Consider the following 17,847-nt stretch of genomic DNA (forward strand, 5'->3'; position numbering starts at 1 on the left):
TACATGTTGTGGTGATTAAGAGGTAACTTGTGCCAGACTTTACTTCCTGTTACCTTATTTTTTTAAAAAAATGCTTATGAGTGATATGTGGTGGCATAAGCCTTGGAATTTTCCTATCAAAATGTCTCAAAAATATGGTAGGATAATCTTTAGAAATAACTGGAATCTATTATTCAACACCAGTAATGTCACTATCTCTTGTTAAATTATGTTTTATGCCCTCTTTATAAAAAAGAGCCTAACATGACAGGTAATTACAATGCTTATAACTCAGTACTTCCAATTCTGGGAGAACGTCTTGGATGGAGAAAGTGAAAAACTTTCACCATTTCTTTTTCCATTTCTTAAACTCCTAACCACCCAAGAAGCTTGAGCAGCACTGCCTTTGGTTTCAAATTCTGAACACTCCATTTTGGGGGCAGATCTCTCTTGCATAACATGTTTTTAACAAAACACATACCAATGATTTACCAAAGTTTTATAGAAACATGCTACAATTAAAAAAAAACTTGCCTGAGTGCCATCATCTTTGGCTCTTTTAATAATATTTTGACGTCCATCGATCCAGTAGATCAATTTATCCAAGGGATCATAATCTATAGCCTTGACATTTCTTAGACCATGAATGGGAAGGATGACGTCTGGACTCTGCTGGTCATCTGGTATCATCCGGCTTATTGCAGACTTCTGGCTGAACAGTAAGAAGCTGCTGGGTGCTAGAAGACAGAAAGCATGACACATCACCACTTACAAATATATGGATCTTGGTAGAATAGATTAACCACACAAAAATATACATGTTTACTTTCAGCTAAATCCTATTTAGTTCAATGGCCATTCTTCCCAGTTACAGGGACTGCTGCCTTACTGAGGAGGAAAACCTGGAAGAATTAAGAAACGCACATATCAAATATGAAGAAGCATTTTTAAAACAAGTTTGCAAGTTTTACTATTGGTGTTGACCTATTAAACAATACAAAACCACTGAAGTAGTTCAGGAAGATATTTTCATCTAGGCCTTAAATATCAGTCTACAGCAGAAAAGGTAAAAATATATGTGGTTTTTTTAAATAAAAAAACCTGTGATACAGATCATAATGCAATGTGATTGTTTTTAAAAAACTCTTTTTCCAAACCCACAACTGTGCGTAGAAGGTAGCTATCCCAAAAATTAATTAAAATTATTAATATTTATTAATTTATTTTGAGAATGTGAATCGTATTTTTCAAACAAAATCCCAGAGTGATTTACACAAAAATACAACTAACTTTTACCCAACTAACATAGCATTTTCCAAACCTAGGGTGCAAACCTTAAACACAGTGGTGTTGTTCAGTGTCTAAAATTATCCAGTGAGGCTTATATAAGGAATCCACACAAGTTTGATCAAAACTCAGCACTGACCAGCTGCAACACTGTATGTCTAGCTCTCCCTGGGACCAAACCTTCAATCATTGCTATCCTGACTCCAAGGTCTAGACCTCTGGGGAAGATATCCCAGTGGATCCTGAGTGGAGCAATCTCCTCTTTACCCCTATTCCTATTGTTCAGGTAATTCCCATCTTGGTCACACAGCTACCAAAAAGAGAACAAAGGAAGAGGGGGTTGCTATTCTGTCTCATTACTTCTGCCACTACTCACTTTGAGTGTATACACAATGTAAAATTAAAGCAGTTTGAGACCACTTTAACTGCCATGATTCTATCCTACAGAATCCAGGGATTTATAGTTTGGGCAGGTATTCAGCCTGGTCCGTCAGAGTGCTCTGGTGCCTCACCAATCTCAGGATTCTGCAGGACAGAATCATGGCAGTCAAAGTGATCTCAAATTGCTTTCATTCTGCAGTGTGCATATACCCTTTGTTAGAGGCAAGAAATGAACAGGTATGGCAGGAAGTATAGCTTTGAAAATGTATTTTTTAGGATTCCAGAATCTCCAGACAGCATGGACAGAGACTGTCAGAGTTGCCCACCCACCATGGCCAATGGTAGTTGTTTCCCAGGTTCTCATAGAAAGTAGAAGACAGAGAGCTAGAATGCTCTATGGCCTATATAGAGAGGATCTATTAAATGGCTGTTGACAAATTATGCCAACCACTGGTGATAATCCTGTATGTTAACCAACTATGTAGATTTTTTTAAGAAAAGAAAGAAATATCATTCTTTAGGTTTTCCATTTTTTCTATGCCAAAAATTAGAAGGAATTGTTCCTTTCTGTAGGTAATCATTTAATAAAAATAATATTAAAACCTGCCACCTTTACTTTAATCAGAGAAGCCTCTAAAACTAAGATTCATGTTTAAATTCTGATGATATTAAAATTAATACAGCTTTATTTTCTCTTTGTTTGATTGTTTAAGGCTCACATGGAAAAAATTATGCTGAAGTCATCACAAATATCAAATCAGGTTTTTTGAAACAGCTGTGACTAACCCAATAGTTGTTGCAGCCTGATTAACACAGCTATGTTACAATAAAATTGTGTCCTTCAAATGTTGTTGGACTGCAATGCCCATTATCCCTCACTATTTGTGCATTGTGAAAGTTACAATGAAATATCTGGTGGGCTTCTCCCCTCTTTTCTAAGTAACACAACTATTAAAAAGCTTGCAAGAGACAAAGGAATCTTCCTCTTTATCTTTAGTCTGTGCCAGAATTTGAACTCTTTCTTTTTAAACAAGCTTTTGATTTTGCTGGCATTTAGTTTTACTGACTGTTAGCCTTAGTTATCTGGATCCCATTTTGTATTGCTGCCTTTTGTCTTTAATTGTGTGTGGTACTTATTTGGTTGTTGACAGAAATGTTGTTGACTATATTTTTGCATTGGTTTATATTTGATTAACTATTTTGAATGCTTTCTTGTGACGAGGGACAGTAGGATATATCCATATATCTGTATTGTAAACAAACAAATAAATACATTTTTCGAATTTAGTGGTGAAAGAGAAAGCTGTTGGGGAAGAAGAATATTCTACATGTTAGATCACCCTAGCCATATATTTACTGGGCAAGTATACAGAAATCCTGACATATTGCCATAAACATCCAGGTTGCTATCATTTGTAATGCACTGACTGATTACTGTTTCTGAAGCACCTCCTTTTCTTTTCTTGTTTTCCCCACTAAGGGCAGCCTGGACTCCAGGGAAAATAATCTTAAATTCCTGATTGCTTTGCAGGGTGGAGGATGAAGGAACTACCTGTGTCCCACTACAGATGATTGGAGATGGTGGGAGGAAAGAAGAGGTCAGCTCAACTGCTCTAGAACACAAACCAAGTAGCTTCTGTTTTCCAAGTTCCTTCCCAAAGCATGGAAATACACATACACAAAGGCATGGCAAAAGGTTTGTGTGTGGGAGGGTAAACAGGCAAAATGAGGGTGTTGTCCCTATGAGAATTCTGTATCATCCAAATGAAAATTTCCTTCAGTCTTCCAATTACTAGCAGGGCAGAGAGTGAGAAACTGAAACATGCAAAACCTGAAACTTTGCCTACCACTTTTTCTTTGGATGCTTAAATTCCATTTCTAAATGATCAACTGAAGTTTTAAGGTAAGAAATGTTAGAAATTTAGGATGAAGGAAAATTTGTTGGAGGGAGGGGTAAAATTATTACGGGGGCAATGCCCTCACCCCACCCTGTATGTGTGTGTATTCTTATTCTCATTGCTTTGCTCTATATGTATTCATCCAGACCTTTCTTTAGATGGAAGTGGCTAAAATGGAGAAGGGGAATAAGGCACACTCTCAAGATAGCTTATTCTCCAACTGGTACTTTACTTCTGATATCATCATCATTATATTCATTTGTATCCCACTCTTTTCCCAAAACTGGGACCCAGAGTGGCAATGATAGCAATGAATGTAGATCAGTTCCAGATTTCCACCCCTCTTTCCCACATGCACACACAGATATGAAAACCTAGGCCTTAAAAGGCATGCCACAAGCAGAGAGGTGTAAATAAAGATAAAGACATACAACTGCAGTTCCGACTGTTGGCCTCCAAGGTATAGTGAGATGCACAGCCACATCTGTAGCCATTTGGTATAGCTAGACACAACTGTCCACAGTGGCCATTGTTTTGCACACATTCATTGAAGCCATCCTGTCGTGATGAATGGAAAACCAATATATCCATCACAAAATCCAGATGCCCCTGGATTAGTGTCCTGTTCATCCCATTTGTCTTGTCAGCTCTTTCAATACTGTGAAGGTTCCAATCTGTCCAGTAAATGAAGTTGCTGTATTGAGTTAATCCAAAGGGGTGTGGTAGATCGTCAGCTATTATTTCCCTCTCTTGCCCTGAAAAACACATGACCATTTTTTAATAAAGACAGTGAGTGACTAATTAAATAATACAGCAACTTGATAACCAAATGATAAAAGATTAACTACAGATGGCAAAATAACTTTCTTTGTTTTTTAAAACTCAGCATGTCTAATTTGATCACACAAGGATTCCAAATTGTTACTAATTATTTTTAATTGCTATGGATACTGATTACCCATTACTGCTATTCTGCTGTCCCATCCCACCCTGCTTTTTGGAGGAAGCTCACACTCTTTGTTGGATTTTTTAAAAATAAGGAACACTGGACTAGGCTGGACAAATACTGGTAAATAATGATAATATATAGCAAAGCACACAATCCTTCCTTGAATATCCCTGCCAAGTGCCCTGGGGCTTGTTTACACAATTAAAATACTCCTCATTCCAATCGAAGAGACTCTGATCCAGCCACATACCATTGGGAAGAATTTAGCCTTTTTGTGGGGGCAGTCCCCCAAAACTCTATAAAAAGAATTTGCAGTTTAAGCAGAGTATCCGTAAGATTGCACATTACTGAATATGTGGCTGTCTGTCTGCTTCACATGGAATCGATTGCTGCACATTTGTCACATAGGGAGGGCAAATAGATGCAAATTTGCACAGGAAGTGAAGACAATGAAGTGTTGATGTAAATATGTGAAACTCTACAACAATTCATATACAGCCGTCCCTTCCCTTATGCGGGGGATCCGTTCCGGACCCCCCTCCCCGCCGTGTAAGGGAAATTCCATGTACGCCTGAGCCCCATTAAAAACAATGGGGCTCGTGCCTTTGGTGGCGTGCCATGGGCGCATGCGCCATTATGTCAGCTTGGTGTACTGGAACCCACGAGACAATGAACAAAGGGCTTCTCATCCTCCCCCACTCCCTATTTCCCGCTTTTGGGTGCTATGGTGGTTGTGTTCTGAAACCTCCCTACAGAGTTGTCTTTTTCCCTGGAAAAACAAACAGAAGACGTGGAGGGAGGGGAAAAGATTGTTAGACTGAAATTTCCATCAGCACAAGCCAGCAGGATAAGGGATAACGGGAGCTGTAATAATAATAATAATAATAATAATAATAATAATAATAAATACGCTGCTTTGATTGCTTGGCAAAAAGCGGGGTAGAAATAATTTTTTTATTATTATTTATTTTATTATTAAAATGAGAATCAAAACCTGAAATTTTTGGACGGAACATACAGAATTCCCAGATGAAGAGCTTTCTGCCACTCCAATCAGACAGAACGTATTTGTATATCACAGTTGGTAAATTTAAGGCACGTTACCTAGCATATTGGAAGACTGAATCATGCTTGTGTCCAGATCAGTCCAGTACAGTCTCTGATCTTCATAATCAATTGTAAGATCATTAGCACGACCCAATTTATCTACGAGGGTTATGCTGTTTGACCCATCCATGTAGGCACGAACAATTTTTGGTTTGCCTCCCCATTCTGTCCAGTACATGTACCTGCAATTAAAAATGAAACAAAACTGAGAACAGATACTGATTTTCTATTTTTGCCTAATCGAGCCAATGCAACTGGCTCTTTAGTTACATGATCCCAGAAGCATAAAACCATGTTTACTACATGTAGTTGCATATTTTTCAGTAATCTGGACACCAAACTGACACTGGTACAATAAAAGTATATGTCATTGTGTATCTGTATCTCCATATAAAATTCAGATATTAGTACAATCTTTCATTTCATACTAGGTATCTGTCAACTGCTACAGGTAGCTGGGCAAAATACAATTCAGGAAGAGGTGTATGGTCTTCAACGCTGCCCTATTTGATTGGCCCGCCCCTTTTTGTGCCGAACAGATTTGTCTCTCCTGGAAACCTTTATAAACAGCAATCTACCTTTTAAATAGGCCACTGGACCTCCTTGCACTAACAAAACAATGGGGGGCGGGGAGAAGAGTTTCAAAGCCAAAAAAAGATTGCTGGCTATTGCCAGTTTCCCCCCCCCCCCCCCCAATTTTTGGCATTTTTGCAATCCCTATGACCCCTGAGCATCCTAGGGACAGAATGCTGGTCCCCAGGCCCACCAAAATTGCCCACCTCTGCTCTAGAGCCATCCATTCCATTCTTCATACCCAGGTGGGATTAATTTCATTTCATATCATTTCCCGTGTATAAAACTTACTCCATCAAGGCATTTTTTTTAAAAAGGGACATTAGCTCTTACCTGTGATATGTCCATTTCCAGTAGATAAGAGCCCCACATCCTGTAGTTTGGGTTATGCTCCCCCCACTCATTCACATACCTATACCTTTATTATGCTTATCTAGGAGTGACAAGGAACAAAAACTCCTTTTATATTTAGGGGTAACAAAACGTCTGACAAATCACAGACTAGGTTTTACACAAAGGAAAGTATATGATATGAACTACAAAATAGGGGCTGAGTATTAGCAGTGAGGCTAGACATTAATACTGGTAAATGTATCTGGAGGCATTTCTCTTTCTCTTTTTTCACATATACAACACAGACACAGACGTATTATCTGTCAAAATAGTCAAAACAAAGAGCTCATTCAAAAAGCCAATTCAAAAGCTCATTCTAAAAGTCTAGAATGCATGATAGTGTAATATTTATAGATCACTTCCATACTCCCTGATGAGATTACACTAGGAAATTACATAGTTTAACTAAATAAGGAATGTAAACAATTTAGAAAGATACATCTAGTAAGATATACAGAATTACTGACAGAAAGGCTAGTTTTCAGCAGACATTCAGCTTCTTTTGGCTCTAGAGAAGCTGAAAGAGCAAACATGCTTTACTGACTTTAGATATCTTTTGCAGGCAGGCTCCTCCTCCTTCTGGCCATGTGACAATAGGAAGATTTTCAAAGTCCAGGAAATTTAAAGTCCATTTGCATCTCAACAGGGACCCCACTTTTGCAATCCAATATGTCTCCATTCCAGTGGGGTCACAGACCTCTTTGTAGGCAAAAGATATCCTCCCCATCATAACATCTTTACTAAGGACTGAAACATGCAGGCATCTGACTAACATCTCCAATTGGTTTTTTCCCCCTCCTATTTGGTTTGTAACATCTTGCCTGATGAAGAAGCCCATGGAGCTTTGAAAGCTTACAACAAGTATATTGTGCATTTCGGCCGGCCAATAAAGGTATCACGGATGGACTTTTGTTTGTACTCACAAATACAGTTCTGGTATATACTACGCTACTTGTATTCCAAAATCCAAATCCAAAATACTCAAAAAGTGAAGCATTGTCATGTCAGTGCTCAAAAACCTTTTGAGGGTTTCCAGACTTCTGCACTGGAAAGGCTAAATCTGTACTATAGACCGTCAAAGGGTCTTAATAATTTATCATCTTGCTGTAAAGTGATCTACAATCTCAGTGAAGGAGTAGTGGTATAGAAATATTTTGAAAAAAATGAAACAATTAGAACAGTGTTCTGGCTTCAACTATTTCTAATAACAAATGTGGGGGGATATACAGTATCATCTTTCAATAGGCTGTTCTAATGAGCAGCAATCAAACTGCTGTTGGTTTTCCTTTAAAAAAGAACAAAAAACACTTGCTAGCCTGGAACTGGGATGTGTAACTTTCAACTCTAAAATATGTTTTTAGCAGACCTTGGAAATCTGACTTTTTGGTAGTGATGTCTAGCTAGTGGATTCTCCCTGGCTAGGGGATTCTGAGAGTTGTAGTTCAGGAAATAATGTGTTCAAACCCTAACTTCCAGCATAACATCTGTGCAGAACTCACTGTGTGTGATTCATATAATGAAACTTTGAGGTAATAGAAAAAAAAATCTTCCTTACCCTTTAGATGGATCAAGAGCTAAAGATCTTGGGTTATCCAAATCTTTCCACACAAGAACTTGCCGATATAAACCATCCAGGCGTGCCACTTCAATTCTATTGGTTCCAGTATCTGCCCAATAAAGGTTTTTCCCCATCCAATCTACAGCCATTCCTTCAGGGTAATCCAACCCAAATTCAATAACATGCTCAACTGCACTTCCATTCATGAAAGCTCGGCTTATTGTCTACAAAACAGTTTTGTTGAAATATTGTTAGACTTAGCTTTCTGCAAAAAGAGGTGGTCTTAAATAATAATTTGCAACTTATTAAAATATGAATAACAATAATAATAATATCTTAGAACATCTTAGAAACAAACTCTCTGGAATAGTTCAAATATTAATGAATAATTACAGTATTAGCAAACTGAAGGTACAGAAATTTAAAATACAGTAATAGGGTGTAGATAGCTGAATGTAACAGTTACAATTTCCAAGAGTACCAATGGAAGTCATAGTCTTTATGAAAAGACAGTGAGTGAAGTAATATAGAAAGCAATGATTTTCAATTCACCTCCTTAAGGTGAAAAACTACAAAGTAATACAAAACAACTTTGTTAGTGTAAATAATATTGTAATATATTGTAATTTGCAAACTGTCTCAATTAAAAAGAAGAAAAAAGAAAGACAGAAATATTATTAGATCTCAAGAATACAAACGGTTTATCATAGGACTTCAAGAACACAGACGAAACACACACACACACAAAATGCCTATTTTTCCCTGTTGAGTAATAATGAGTAAACCACTGATTACTTAATTTTATCAGTGGTTTCTCATTATTACCCAACAGGGAAAATATGTTTAAGAGGGAAAATCCATAGAACTACTAAATATACACATACTCAATATTTCAAATAGGTATTTCAGATGAAACCATAATAACAGACAGTATTATGTGCACCTTACTATTTATGCCTTTTGAGTTCAGTATATAAATGAAAGTCAGTGTAGTGTAGTAGGTTATATCCCTAGCTCAGTCATGGAAACCCACTGGGTGACCTTAGACAAGTCATGTGCTCTCAGCCCCAGAAAATCCTGTGATAGATACACCTTGGAGTTGCCATAAGCTGGAAATGATTTGAAGACACACAGCAACAACTTACTTGTTTTGTTCACCAAAGAGAATACATTTGTTGTATAACAACATATTCATCACCAAACTATTGTCCTGAAAGCAGTTACCGCAAAACTAATGTATATAGTAGGCTAGGAAAACAATATGTTAATGAGTACCTTTAAACTAATATCTGTCCAATAAATTCTGCTGTCAGACACGTCAAAATCTAGAGCAGAGGCTTCCTTGACACCAGTAAGAGGAATAGCTACATCATTATTATTTGTTTCCAGAGAAATCCTATGAATGGCTGTTCTGCTGGTAAAAACAAGAAAGGCTTCTGGAATGATACAAGTCTTCATATCACTAAGTAACTCCAATCCGATAGGACAAGCGCATCTGCACTCCTGTGGTGTGAAGAAACACAGGTGACTGCAACCGCCATTATTCTCAGCACACGGATTTGTTCCTGGAAAGCAAAAATATTATTTGAAGGGGAGAGAAAATACTGCTGGAACGTAACTGTAACTGATATGGGTTACAAACATGAATTGTGGGGAGGGGAGAGGGCCAGAGGTATGCTCTTATTCATATTTGATTATTTTCATTTTCCACAACGAAAGTACACAGCTGTAGAAGGTGTATGTGCTCTAGCTTCTAGCACATTTTTTTGAAATCAAAGTCTTCACTAGTGGAGCAAAGTAAAATCCTTATACTACTTCTGATACTATAGCAGTGAGAATTTGCTGGACTTAAACCTCACCCACACTGCCATCTCCTTTTCTTTATGTTTTGTGTATTTTTGACTGTAAGCCTGGGGGCAGGGAATTGGCAAATTAACAACTGTACATTGCTCTGAAAGCTTTTTTGGCTGAAAGGTAGAATATAGATGCTCTAAATAAATAAATAAATAATAAAATACTTCCCTAAAATTCAAGTATATCTTCAATATCGAAATTAATGTTACAAGTTAGGGATTGCAAAACTGATTCACCTGTTGAAGGGTAATTGATTCCAGACCCAAAGGAGGATGATAAAAACCTTTATAGAGAGGTAGGCCAAGGTTTGAATATGAATCTGCTTGGCTTTTCTGCACTTGACAAATATAGTACAGTACAATTGTGTCTAGCAATTCAGAGAGAGAGAGGAGGACAGGAGCCAAAAGAAATTCTAGCAACGGTATAAGCAGAGCGAAATGGTAAGGTGGTAGATGGTATATATAATATAGCACAGATGGTAAGTATACTGTAGTACAGTAAACTGTGTTTAGCAGTTCAAAGAGAGATAGAAGGCCTGGGCCCCAAAGAAATTCAAACTATAGGCACGGCAGAATGGTAAGGTGGCAGACTCCAGGGAATAGCTTACCAACTTCTGAAGGGGGTTGGAAAAAAGAGTGGGATAGAATATCTTCATGAAAACTAACACAAGTTAATGGAATTCACCAAAACGTTTTGATTTACAGAGTGCAAGAATTTGACCATATAATCTCTGCTGCCCATTTCCACACAGTGATATTAAGAGGGACTCAAACTAAAAAAAAATGCATGATTTTATGCAATATCTGCATTTACCACTGAATAAAAAGAGAAAATCCTGTAGCCAATATAATAATAATAATAAATAATAAAGATTTTATTTGTATACCGCCCTTCTTTCAATCAGGACGGTGAACAACATCTATCAAAGACAATACAACACAGTGCAAATATTCAACACAATAGATACAGTTAAAATCGCAGTTAAAACCAATTCTGGCCAGCATAACTACTGCTGTCGGAGGGGGGAGACTAGCTGGAGCCTGAATCTGGGAATGAACACTTAAACAAGAAGGTTTTTAATTCCTTCTTGAAATGGATTAGGGAGGTGGCTGAGCGGAGCTCTCCAGGCAGCGAGTTCCAGAGGGTCGGGGCCGAGATGGTAAAGGTCCTCCTGGCTGTGGAGGCCAATCTAGCTCCAGGGACCCTCAGTAGTTGCTGCCCAGAAGTTCTGAGTGTGCGGGGCGGATTGTATGGGGAGAGGCGGTCCTCTAGGTATCCTGGGCCCAAGCCATTTTCCTGAGTTTGAGTAGTATTAAGTTTAAATTGTCCTACAGTGTTAAGATAGTGTAGTAGATGTACATGTTCAGTGTTTTAAGAAGAAGAATATCCCATCATTTGTTTTCCTTTGGTTTGTAAATCAGCCTCCTAGCTTCTGCTCTTCCCCATCTGTCTGCTGCCTAAAGAGAGAAGGTTCTATAGAATACACTGATTGAGCCACTATAAAGGCAGTGACAGTGATCTATAGTTGATATAGCATGCTGTTTAAAACCAGGGCTAGCTTTTGTGGTGGTGATGGTGAAGTGAGCAGAGAGGAAGCCATGCGAACTGCTTAAAGGGAGGGATGGTGCTTTTACAGGTGAAAGAACTGGGAGAAACATAAGCTCAGTTAAGTCAAGTCAGAAGGCAGCTTTCATCTATGTACAGCACAGTGCTTTCTATCAGCAGACATGAAGGGTATGAATGATCGCTCTTTTCAGACATCATAATTAAACTGAAAGCCTCTCTAAACATAAAATAGGTCAAAAGAACATAATGAGATCTGCAGCTAATTATGTATTTCTTTTACATTAAGAGGCAATAAAGGCATTACAAGTGGGTATGTATTGCGGCCTTTTCAATACATCTCTAAAAATTACACTTGTTTCTCATTTGCAAGAATGCATCACAAATTACTCATTTTTGCCAATAAAATAACCTCTACCACACAGAAAAAAATAGGTATGCATCAACACTATTTTGAATCCCTCCAAGAAAAATGGTGGTGGGGGGGAGATATCCTATTAAAACCACCACTTTGTGTAATCATTTAGAAACACTAGACCAGACGGCTCTTTCCTCCATGGTTTTCTATGAATAGGCTGCCATTAGAGTATTAACAACTAGAATGGAAAAGTGGAGTTTCATAGTGTAGGCAGAGCATACAAAAATAAAAAAAAAACTTTTTGGGATTGCAACTTTCACAATCCCCCAACCAGCATGTTAAATGGCCATGCTGCACCTGTAGTCCAAAACAATAACATTTCACATTTTAATTTTGAAATTTTAAGGGAGACCCTACCAAAATCTGTCACAAAATTTTATGTGATTATTTCTCCCTCCAAACATCTCAAAAAGAGACATGGTCCAAGATCATGGGGCATCTTTACCTCCGATGCTATTTAGTGAGTTCAGAGTAAAGGGGAAACATGAACTAGCCTCCCACAGATCTTGGACAATTTTTATCCTCAAATCTACTGCAGGGAATGAATCAGGACATGGTTAAGAAAAACTGGTAGCATAAGAGAGCTCTCTTCCCAAGGTCCCTTTGGTTGACAGTCAAGGATCATGCAGTAGGGTTTTTCATTACTCTCAGCTGGTCAGTATAAGTGTCACTTCCTACTTAGCAGCTCATTAAACATTCCAGTCAATGGCGATTGCAATTATGGGAGAATAGGCTATCCCTTTCATTGCAAAAATGTCATTGGGGAACATAATGTTGCAACTGAATTTTTTTTAAACTTACCAACAGCTTTGGTGACACTTGCTGCTTTAAGGCCCATCAGGTCTGGCAATTGATCAATGATAATGTCCCTACTTGCCCTTATTTTGTGAACTCTTTCAATGCTTCGTCTCTGCCAGTCTGTCCAGTAGATGTAATCTCCCAGCAATGTAAATCCAAATATATGGGGAAGTTTATCTTCTATGAGAGTTTTTCTCATGGTTCCATCCAGATTTACTACCTGAAAAAGCAACAAGAAAATATAAAACAGTTCAATTACAAAGTCTGATCATTCCACGTTAAAAATTGCTTGTGGGATGAGATCAGGAGCCATCTAGTACAGGTTCTGGTTTCTAATTACAGGAAACTAAATAGGACATGAAGACAGAGATTCTTTTTAATATGTGCTACTAAGTGATATACTGCCTTTATTAATTGATGTTTTATTTAACTAAGAACAGCTGGTATACATACAATCTTTAAAGTATTGTATAAATTTCTGTCATACTTATGGTATCTTTGGATGGGGGGGAGATACTTATGGTATCTTTGGATGGGGGAGAAGCAATTCTAAAATGATCACAAAAAGTATCAAATACAATGAAAATGATAATTTTAAAAAATATATATATATAAATGGTAGTAAAAAACAAAAGGCAGATTTAAGATTGCAGCCACAGTCTAACATTTGGGCTGCATCCATGCTTGAAATAATGCAGTTTGACACCACTTTAACTACCATGGCTCAATGCTACGGAATTATGAGACATTTCTGTGAGACATTTTAGCCTTCTTTGTCAGAGAGCTCTGGTGGCACAACAAGCTACAAATCCCAGGATTCCATAGCCATGGTAGTTAAAGTGGTATCAACCTGGATTATTTCTGCAGTGCGGATGCAACCTTTATTAGCACTACAGTTGGCCCTCTGTTTTCACAGAGGTTCTGTTCTGGACACACACACACCCACACCCCCGTGAAAATGGAGGCCCACACATATTCAAGCCTCATAGGCTTGAATGGGGCATGCTCTTGGAAATAGTGGAGTCTGCCCCTCCGAGGATTATTCGAGGGTGCAGATCCCACATCCGTGAGTTAGGATGTCCTTTGTGACATTTATTACAATAAGTGATGTTCCATTTCCTTCTAGGCTTTTCATGCTCAATGCTGCTAGGATCTCTGCACAGCTGGAATGTTCACAAACAGTCCATAAACATCTCAGCAGCAGAGCCAAAGTACAGATACGTTTCATTTCAATATACAAAATGTAGTGAAGGCTGGTCTCTTGGAAAATGTGTGTGTGTGTGTGTGTGTGTGTGTGTGTTTTAAATGCAGTCTATTGTTTACTTCAATTTTTTCTGTCTCTCTCTCTCTCTCTGTCTCCCTCCCTCAATCCGGTTTAGGGTAAATTTGTACCTATTTTTCCCTGGCAAATATACTCTTCTATGCTTGTATGTGACACTTCTTTTGATGCTATGGTCTATGTCCACAGTTATATCCTTAAAAAATTATTCGATGGTAGCTGTGCATTTGAAAGAAATTTATATATCTATTACCAATAAGGAGTTATCCGTAAGATAATTCCTAACTACACCATCAGCTGCTGTCAACAGTACATAATATGCATGTGCTAGATTACTTAGTAAAACTGCATGTTAAAACAGGAGCACGGATCAAGTAGCCAGTAGTTAGGTTTTCTGCAAGTAAGATATATCAAATCCATTAATGACACTTTGAAACCATGTGTCACAGCAGTGATATATGAGAAGAGTTTGAGCTTATCAGTTCTTTCAAGAATCACTATTATATTTCACTCTCACATACAGCACTTATTTAAGGTGCACAAAGTTAAGACTGTAAGAAAAAAATATTGTTGAAATAATCTGGTCATAATGTACTACCCCCAAGGCAGGGATAAGGAATTTATGGCTCTGCACATTTGGTTGGACCGTAACTCCCATAATCTTTTACCGCTGACAGTGCTGGCTAGGGCTGATGCAAGCTGCACTACACCAACATCTGAAGGGTGACATATCCCTCCACCCCTGGCCTAAGATACAAGTCAAGCACTGCCAGTTAAAGCAGGAGTACATCTTTACTTGGGTTAATGGACTTAAGACAAAGATCTATCAAACAATATTGCCAGCTCATTGCCTTGGACAAGTAACAATTTCCTCTGTGTGAACAGTTTGACAGTTCCATCACTGAAATTGCCCTGTGGTACACTATGTGCCTCAAGATACATAAACATTGTGGTCTGGCAAATGTCTAACACATATCATCCAAACAAAGTGTTCAATTTCTTTTCATATGAGAAAAATATACTGTTTTAAAAAGCAGGATATTTTAAAATATACTATTTTACTGTTTTAAAAAGATATCTGAATTATTATTATTATTATTATTATTATTATTTAAAGGATGTTGCATGTGTAGCTGGAAAAGCACAAAGAGGAACATACTGAAGGAATACTTCTGTATAACTCACCTTACCCATGGTAGTTTCACTGTTCCGTGAGTCTCTGTACTACTCAAGTTTTACTCGAATCTACACTGGGGCAAGTGACTCGTCTCCTTATTGTTTGACTGTCTCTGTCCAGCATTGCCAATGGTGAATAATGATAGGATTTACAATCTAACCATTTCTGGAGGCCCACAAGCTGCCCACCCAGTCTAATTACTAAGTAAGGTAACTGGAGTACAGGGATGATGATGATGATGATGATGATGATGATAATAATAATAATAATAATAATAAATTATTTATTTATAGCCTGCCAATCACAAGGAATCACAAGGGTATCATCAGCTTGGTGGTGACATACCTCTCCACTCACCACTGCTATGGTTGGCTAACCTGAAAATCTAGATACTCAGTACAGTTAATACAGAAATGATGTGACTGGGTGGTTCATCTGGACTTAGAAAGTTCAGGCTATTCTTGTTAGTGCTGCTGTCCCTCTGAAAACCAATCCACCTGAAAGCACTAAGAGAGCTAACCAAGTAGACTTGGGATACAAAGGCCTGTTTCAGACTGCCAAAATAAAGCTGCTTCGGGTCTCTTTGGAGGTATGCTATTTAAATGATGCAGAGTCTGGAGGTCGCGCCAAAGCCACACTCCATTCCTAAGCACTGGAGTGCAGCTTTGGTGCAGCTTCTGGATTCTTAGGACCCATGCATAATTTAAACAGCATACCTCCAAAGAGACCCGAAGCAGCTTTATTTTGGCAGTCTGTAACAGGCCAAAGTTTTTTCCATTAAGTGTGGCTTATGTGTCACCTAATACCATGCCAGCATAGAGATTTTATGCCCTGGTAAAATCTTGTTCGAATTATTTCATTTTACTTATAATTTACAAATATATTAAGGTTCTTTAAAACAACTTGATTGAATCTGCACCCCACCTTTCTCGAACCCTCCCCCCCCCCAAGCATTAACAATAATACACAAATACATGGTAAATACTTTTTATGGGAATCTCTCTTAGCTTTGTCCACCAGTATTGTCTGTTTACCAGCAAGTGAGACCTGGGCTTCCCCTCTCCCATTTTAGCCCCTTAATTTCTGTGCAATATTCAGCAGTCAGGATCATTTTTTCAGCCAGTTGCTTTGGTCATATTACCCCCTTGCTATTATCTTGCACTAGCTACTCATTTCTTTTAGAATCTGCTATAAACTTCTTATTTTAACTTTTAAAGCTCTTCACGGATTGGCTCTGTGTGTCAGTGCTCATCTCGCCTTACCACTCCTGTGAACATTAAGATCTTGTCATTCTGGTCTCTTGACTCAACTAAGGTTTTAAACTTCCCCTGCTTGAATCCACTCCTTCTCTCGAGCTGCTCCCCACACCGAAAATCTCCTCCCTACACAACTAAGAAGTATCACCTCCTTGCCCAATTTTAAAGCTGAGTTGAAGACTGTTTTGTTTAGGGAGGTGTTCCAAACCACCACCTGATTAGTTGGCTGTTAATCTGCTTCAATGTTTGTGTTTTTGCAGTATTTTTGCTAGTTTTTTATAAGATGTTTTTAACTTTATGATTTTGTTTGTTCTTAGATTGTACGCTGTTTGGCAGATTTTACTCTTACTTAGATTTTTGATCTTTGTTATGTAAAGCACTGCTTTCTACAGCTCTGTATAAATAAATGCTAATAATAATAATAATAATAATAATAATGGGTGTGAGAAGGTGGAGTTGCAGTGGTCTATCAAAATTCCTTCCTTGATCAGATGTTCTATGCCACAGTTTTCTGGGTTCAAGTATGATTTGCCTGAAGCTGGCTGGCTGTGACAGATTAGGGATTCTGTTCGCATATGGCCCACCCCATTGCTCAACAGTCTCCCTTCCTGAGCTAGCTGGGGTGATCTTGGAGTTGTTTTTGGTGTCCCTGTGGCTAGTAGTGCTAGGGAACCTGAACATTCATGCTAAAACTACCCTGTCAGGAGTGGCTCAGGGGCAATACAGGCAGCACAGTCTTTTCTGTCTCTATACTGCAGGGAGCCAGCCAGCAGAGCTGTTCCAAGTGGTCAGGGGTCTTTTACACATTGGTCTAAGAGAGGAAAATCCAGACCACTCAACAGCTTGCTGAGAACAACTTGTCAATCATTTTGCAGATAAAATTGCTCAGTTCTGCTCTTAGATAGTATAACTGATATAGATCCATGTTTCAATTTGTGCAACCTGAAGATGTAGACAAGATTCTTGGGGCTATGAGAGACACCACATGTATTCTAGATCCTTTTCACTTACTGATTTATTAAGAAAAAGCTAGAGGGGGGCTGACTGAGTGGGTAGAGAGAGTGGTTAATGTGTTGCTAAAACAAGGCTGAGTTCCAGCTTGCCTGAAAGAAGCTGTTATATAACCATTACTAAAAAAGTCCTCCCTAGATTCCACCATTCTGGGTAATTAGGCAGTCACTAAAATGCCATTTTCATGCAAGATTCTGGAGTGTGTGCTGGTCTCAGCTCCAGTGGTTTCTGGATTAAATCATCTTGGTGAATGACCTACACCAGGAGCTAGATGGGTGTGTGTGTGTCCCTGTTGGATCTGCTGAATTTCATATAGGATAGTATCTTTCTGTGTTGTGTTGCTGGGATGGGACTTTGGAGCACTGT

At 38.4% G+C, this 17,847-nt stretch overlaps 1 protein-coding gene across 1 annotated transcript in view; it reads right to left on the reverse strand.

The window, feature by feature from the left end:
- LRP5 (LDL receptor related protein 5) overlaps positions 1 to 17,847 on the reverse strand; it is a 119,748-nt gene that overhangs the window by 32,548 nt on the left and 69,353 nt on the right. Inside the window, exons 7-12 of the mRNA XM_089520842.1 lie at positions 12,762 to 12,978; positions 9,401 to 9,690; positions 8,123 to 8,349; positions 5,599 to 5,783; positions 3,977 to 4,300; positions 514 to 716 (exon numbers count right to left, since the gene is read on the reverse strand). Of these exons, the coding sequence (XP_089376968.1) occupies positions 514 to 716; positions 3,977 to 4,300; positions 5,599 to 5,783; positions 8,123 to 8,349; positions 9,401 to 9,690; positions 12,762 to 12,978 (1,446 nt within the window). The remainder of the gene's footprint in view (positions 1 to 513; positions 717 to 3,976; positions 4,301 to 5,598; positions 5,784 to 8,122; positions 8,350 to 9,400; positions 9,691 to 12,761; positions 12,979 to 17,847) is intronic.

Source organism: Sceloporus occidentalis, unplaced genomic scaffold, assembly GCF_023333645.1.
Source record: "Sceloporus occidentalis isolate IW3139 unplaced genomic scaffold, rSceOcc1.0.p SCAF_4, whole genome shotgun sequence".
NCBI classification, from domain to species: Eukaryota; Metazoa; Chordata; class Lepidosauria; order Squamata; family Phrynosomatidae; genus Sceloporus; species Sceloporus occidentalis.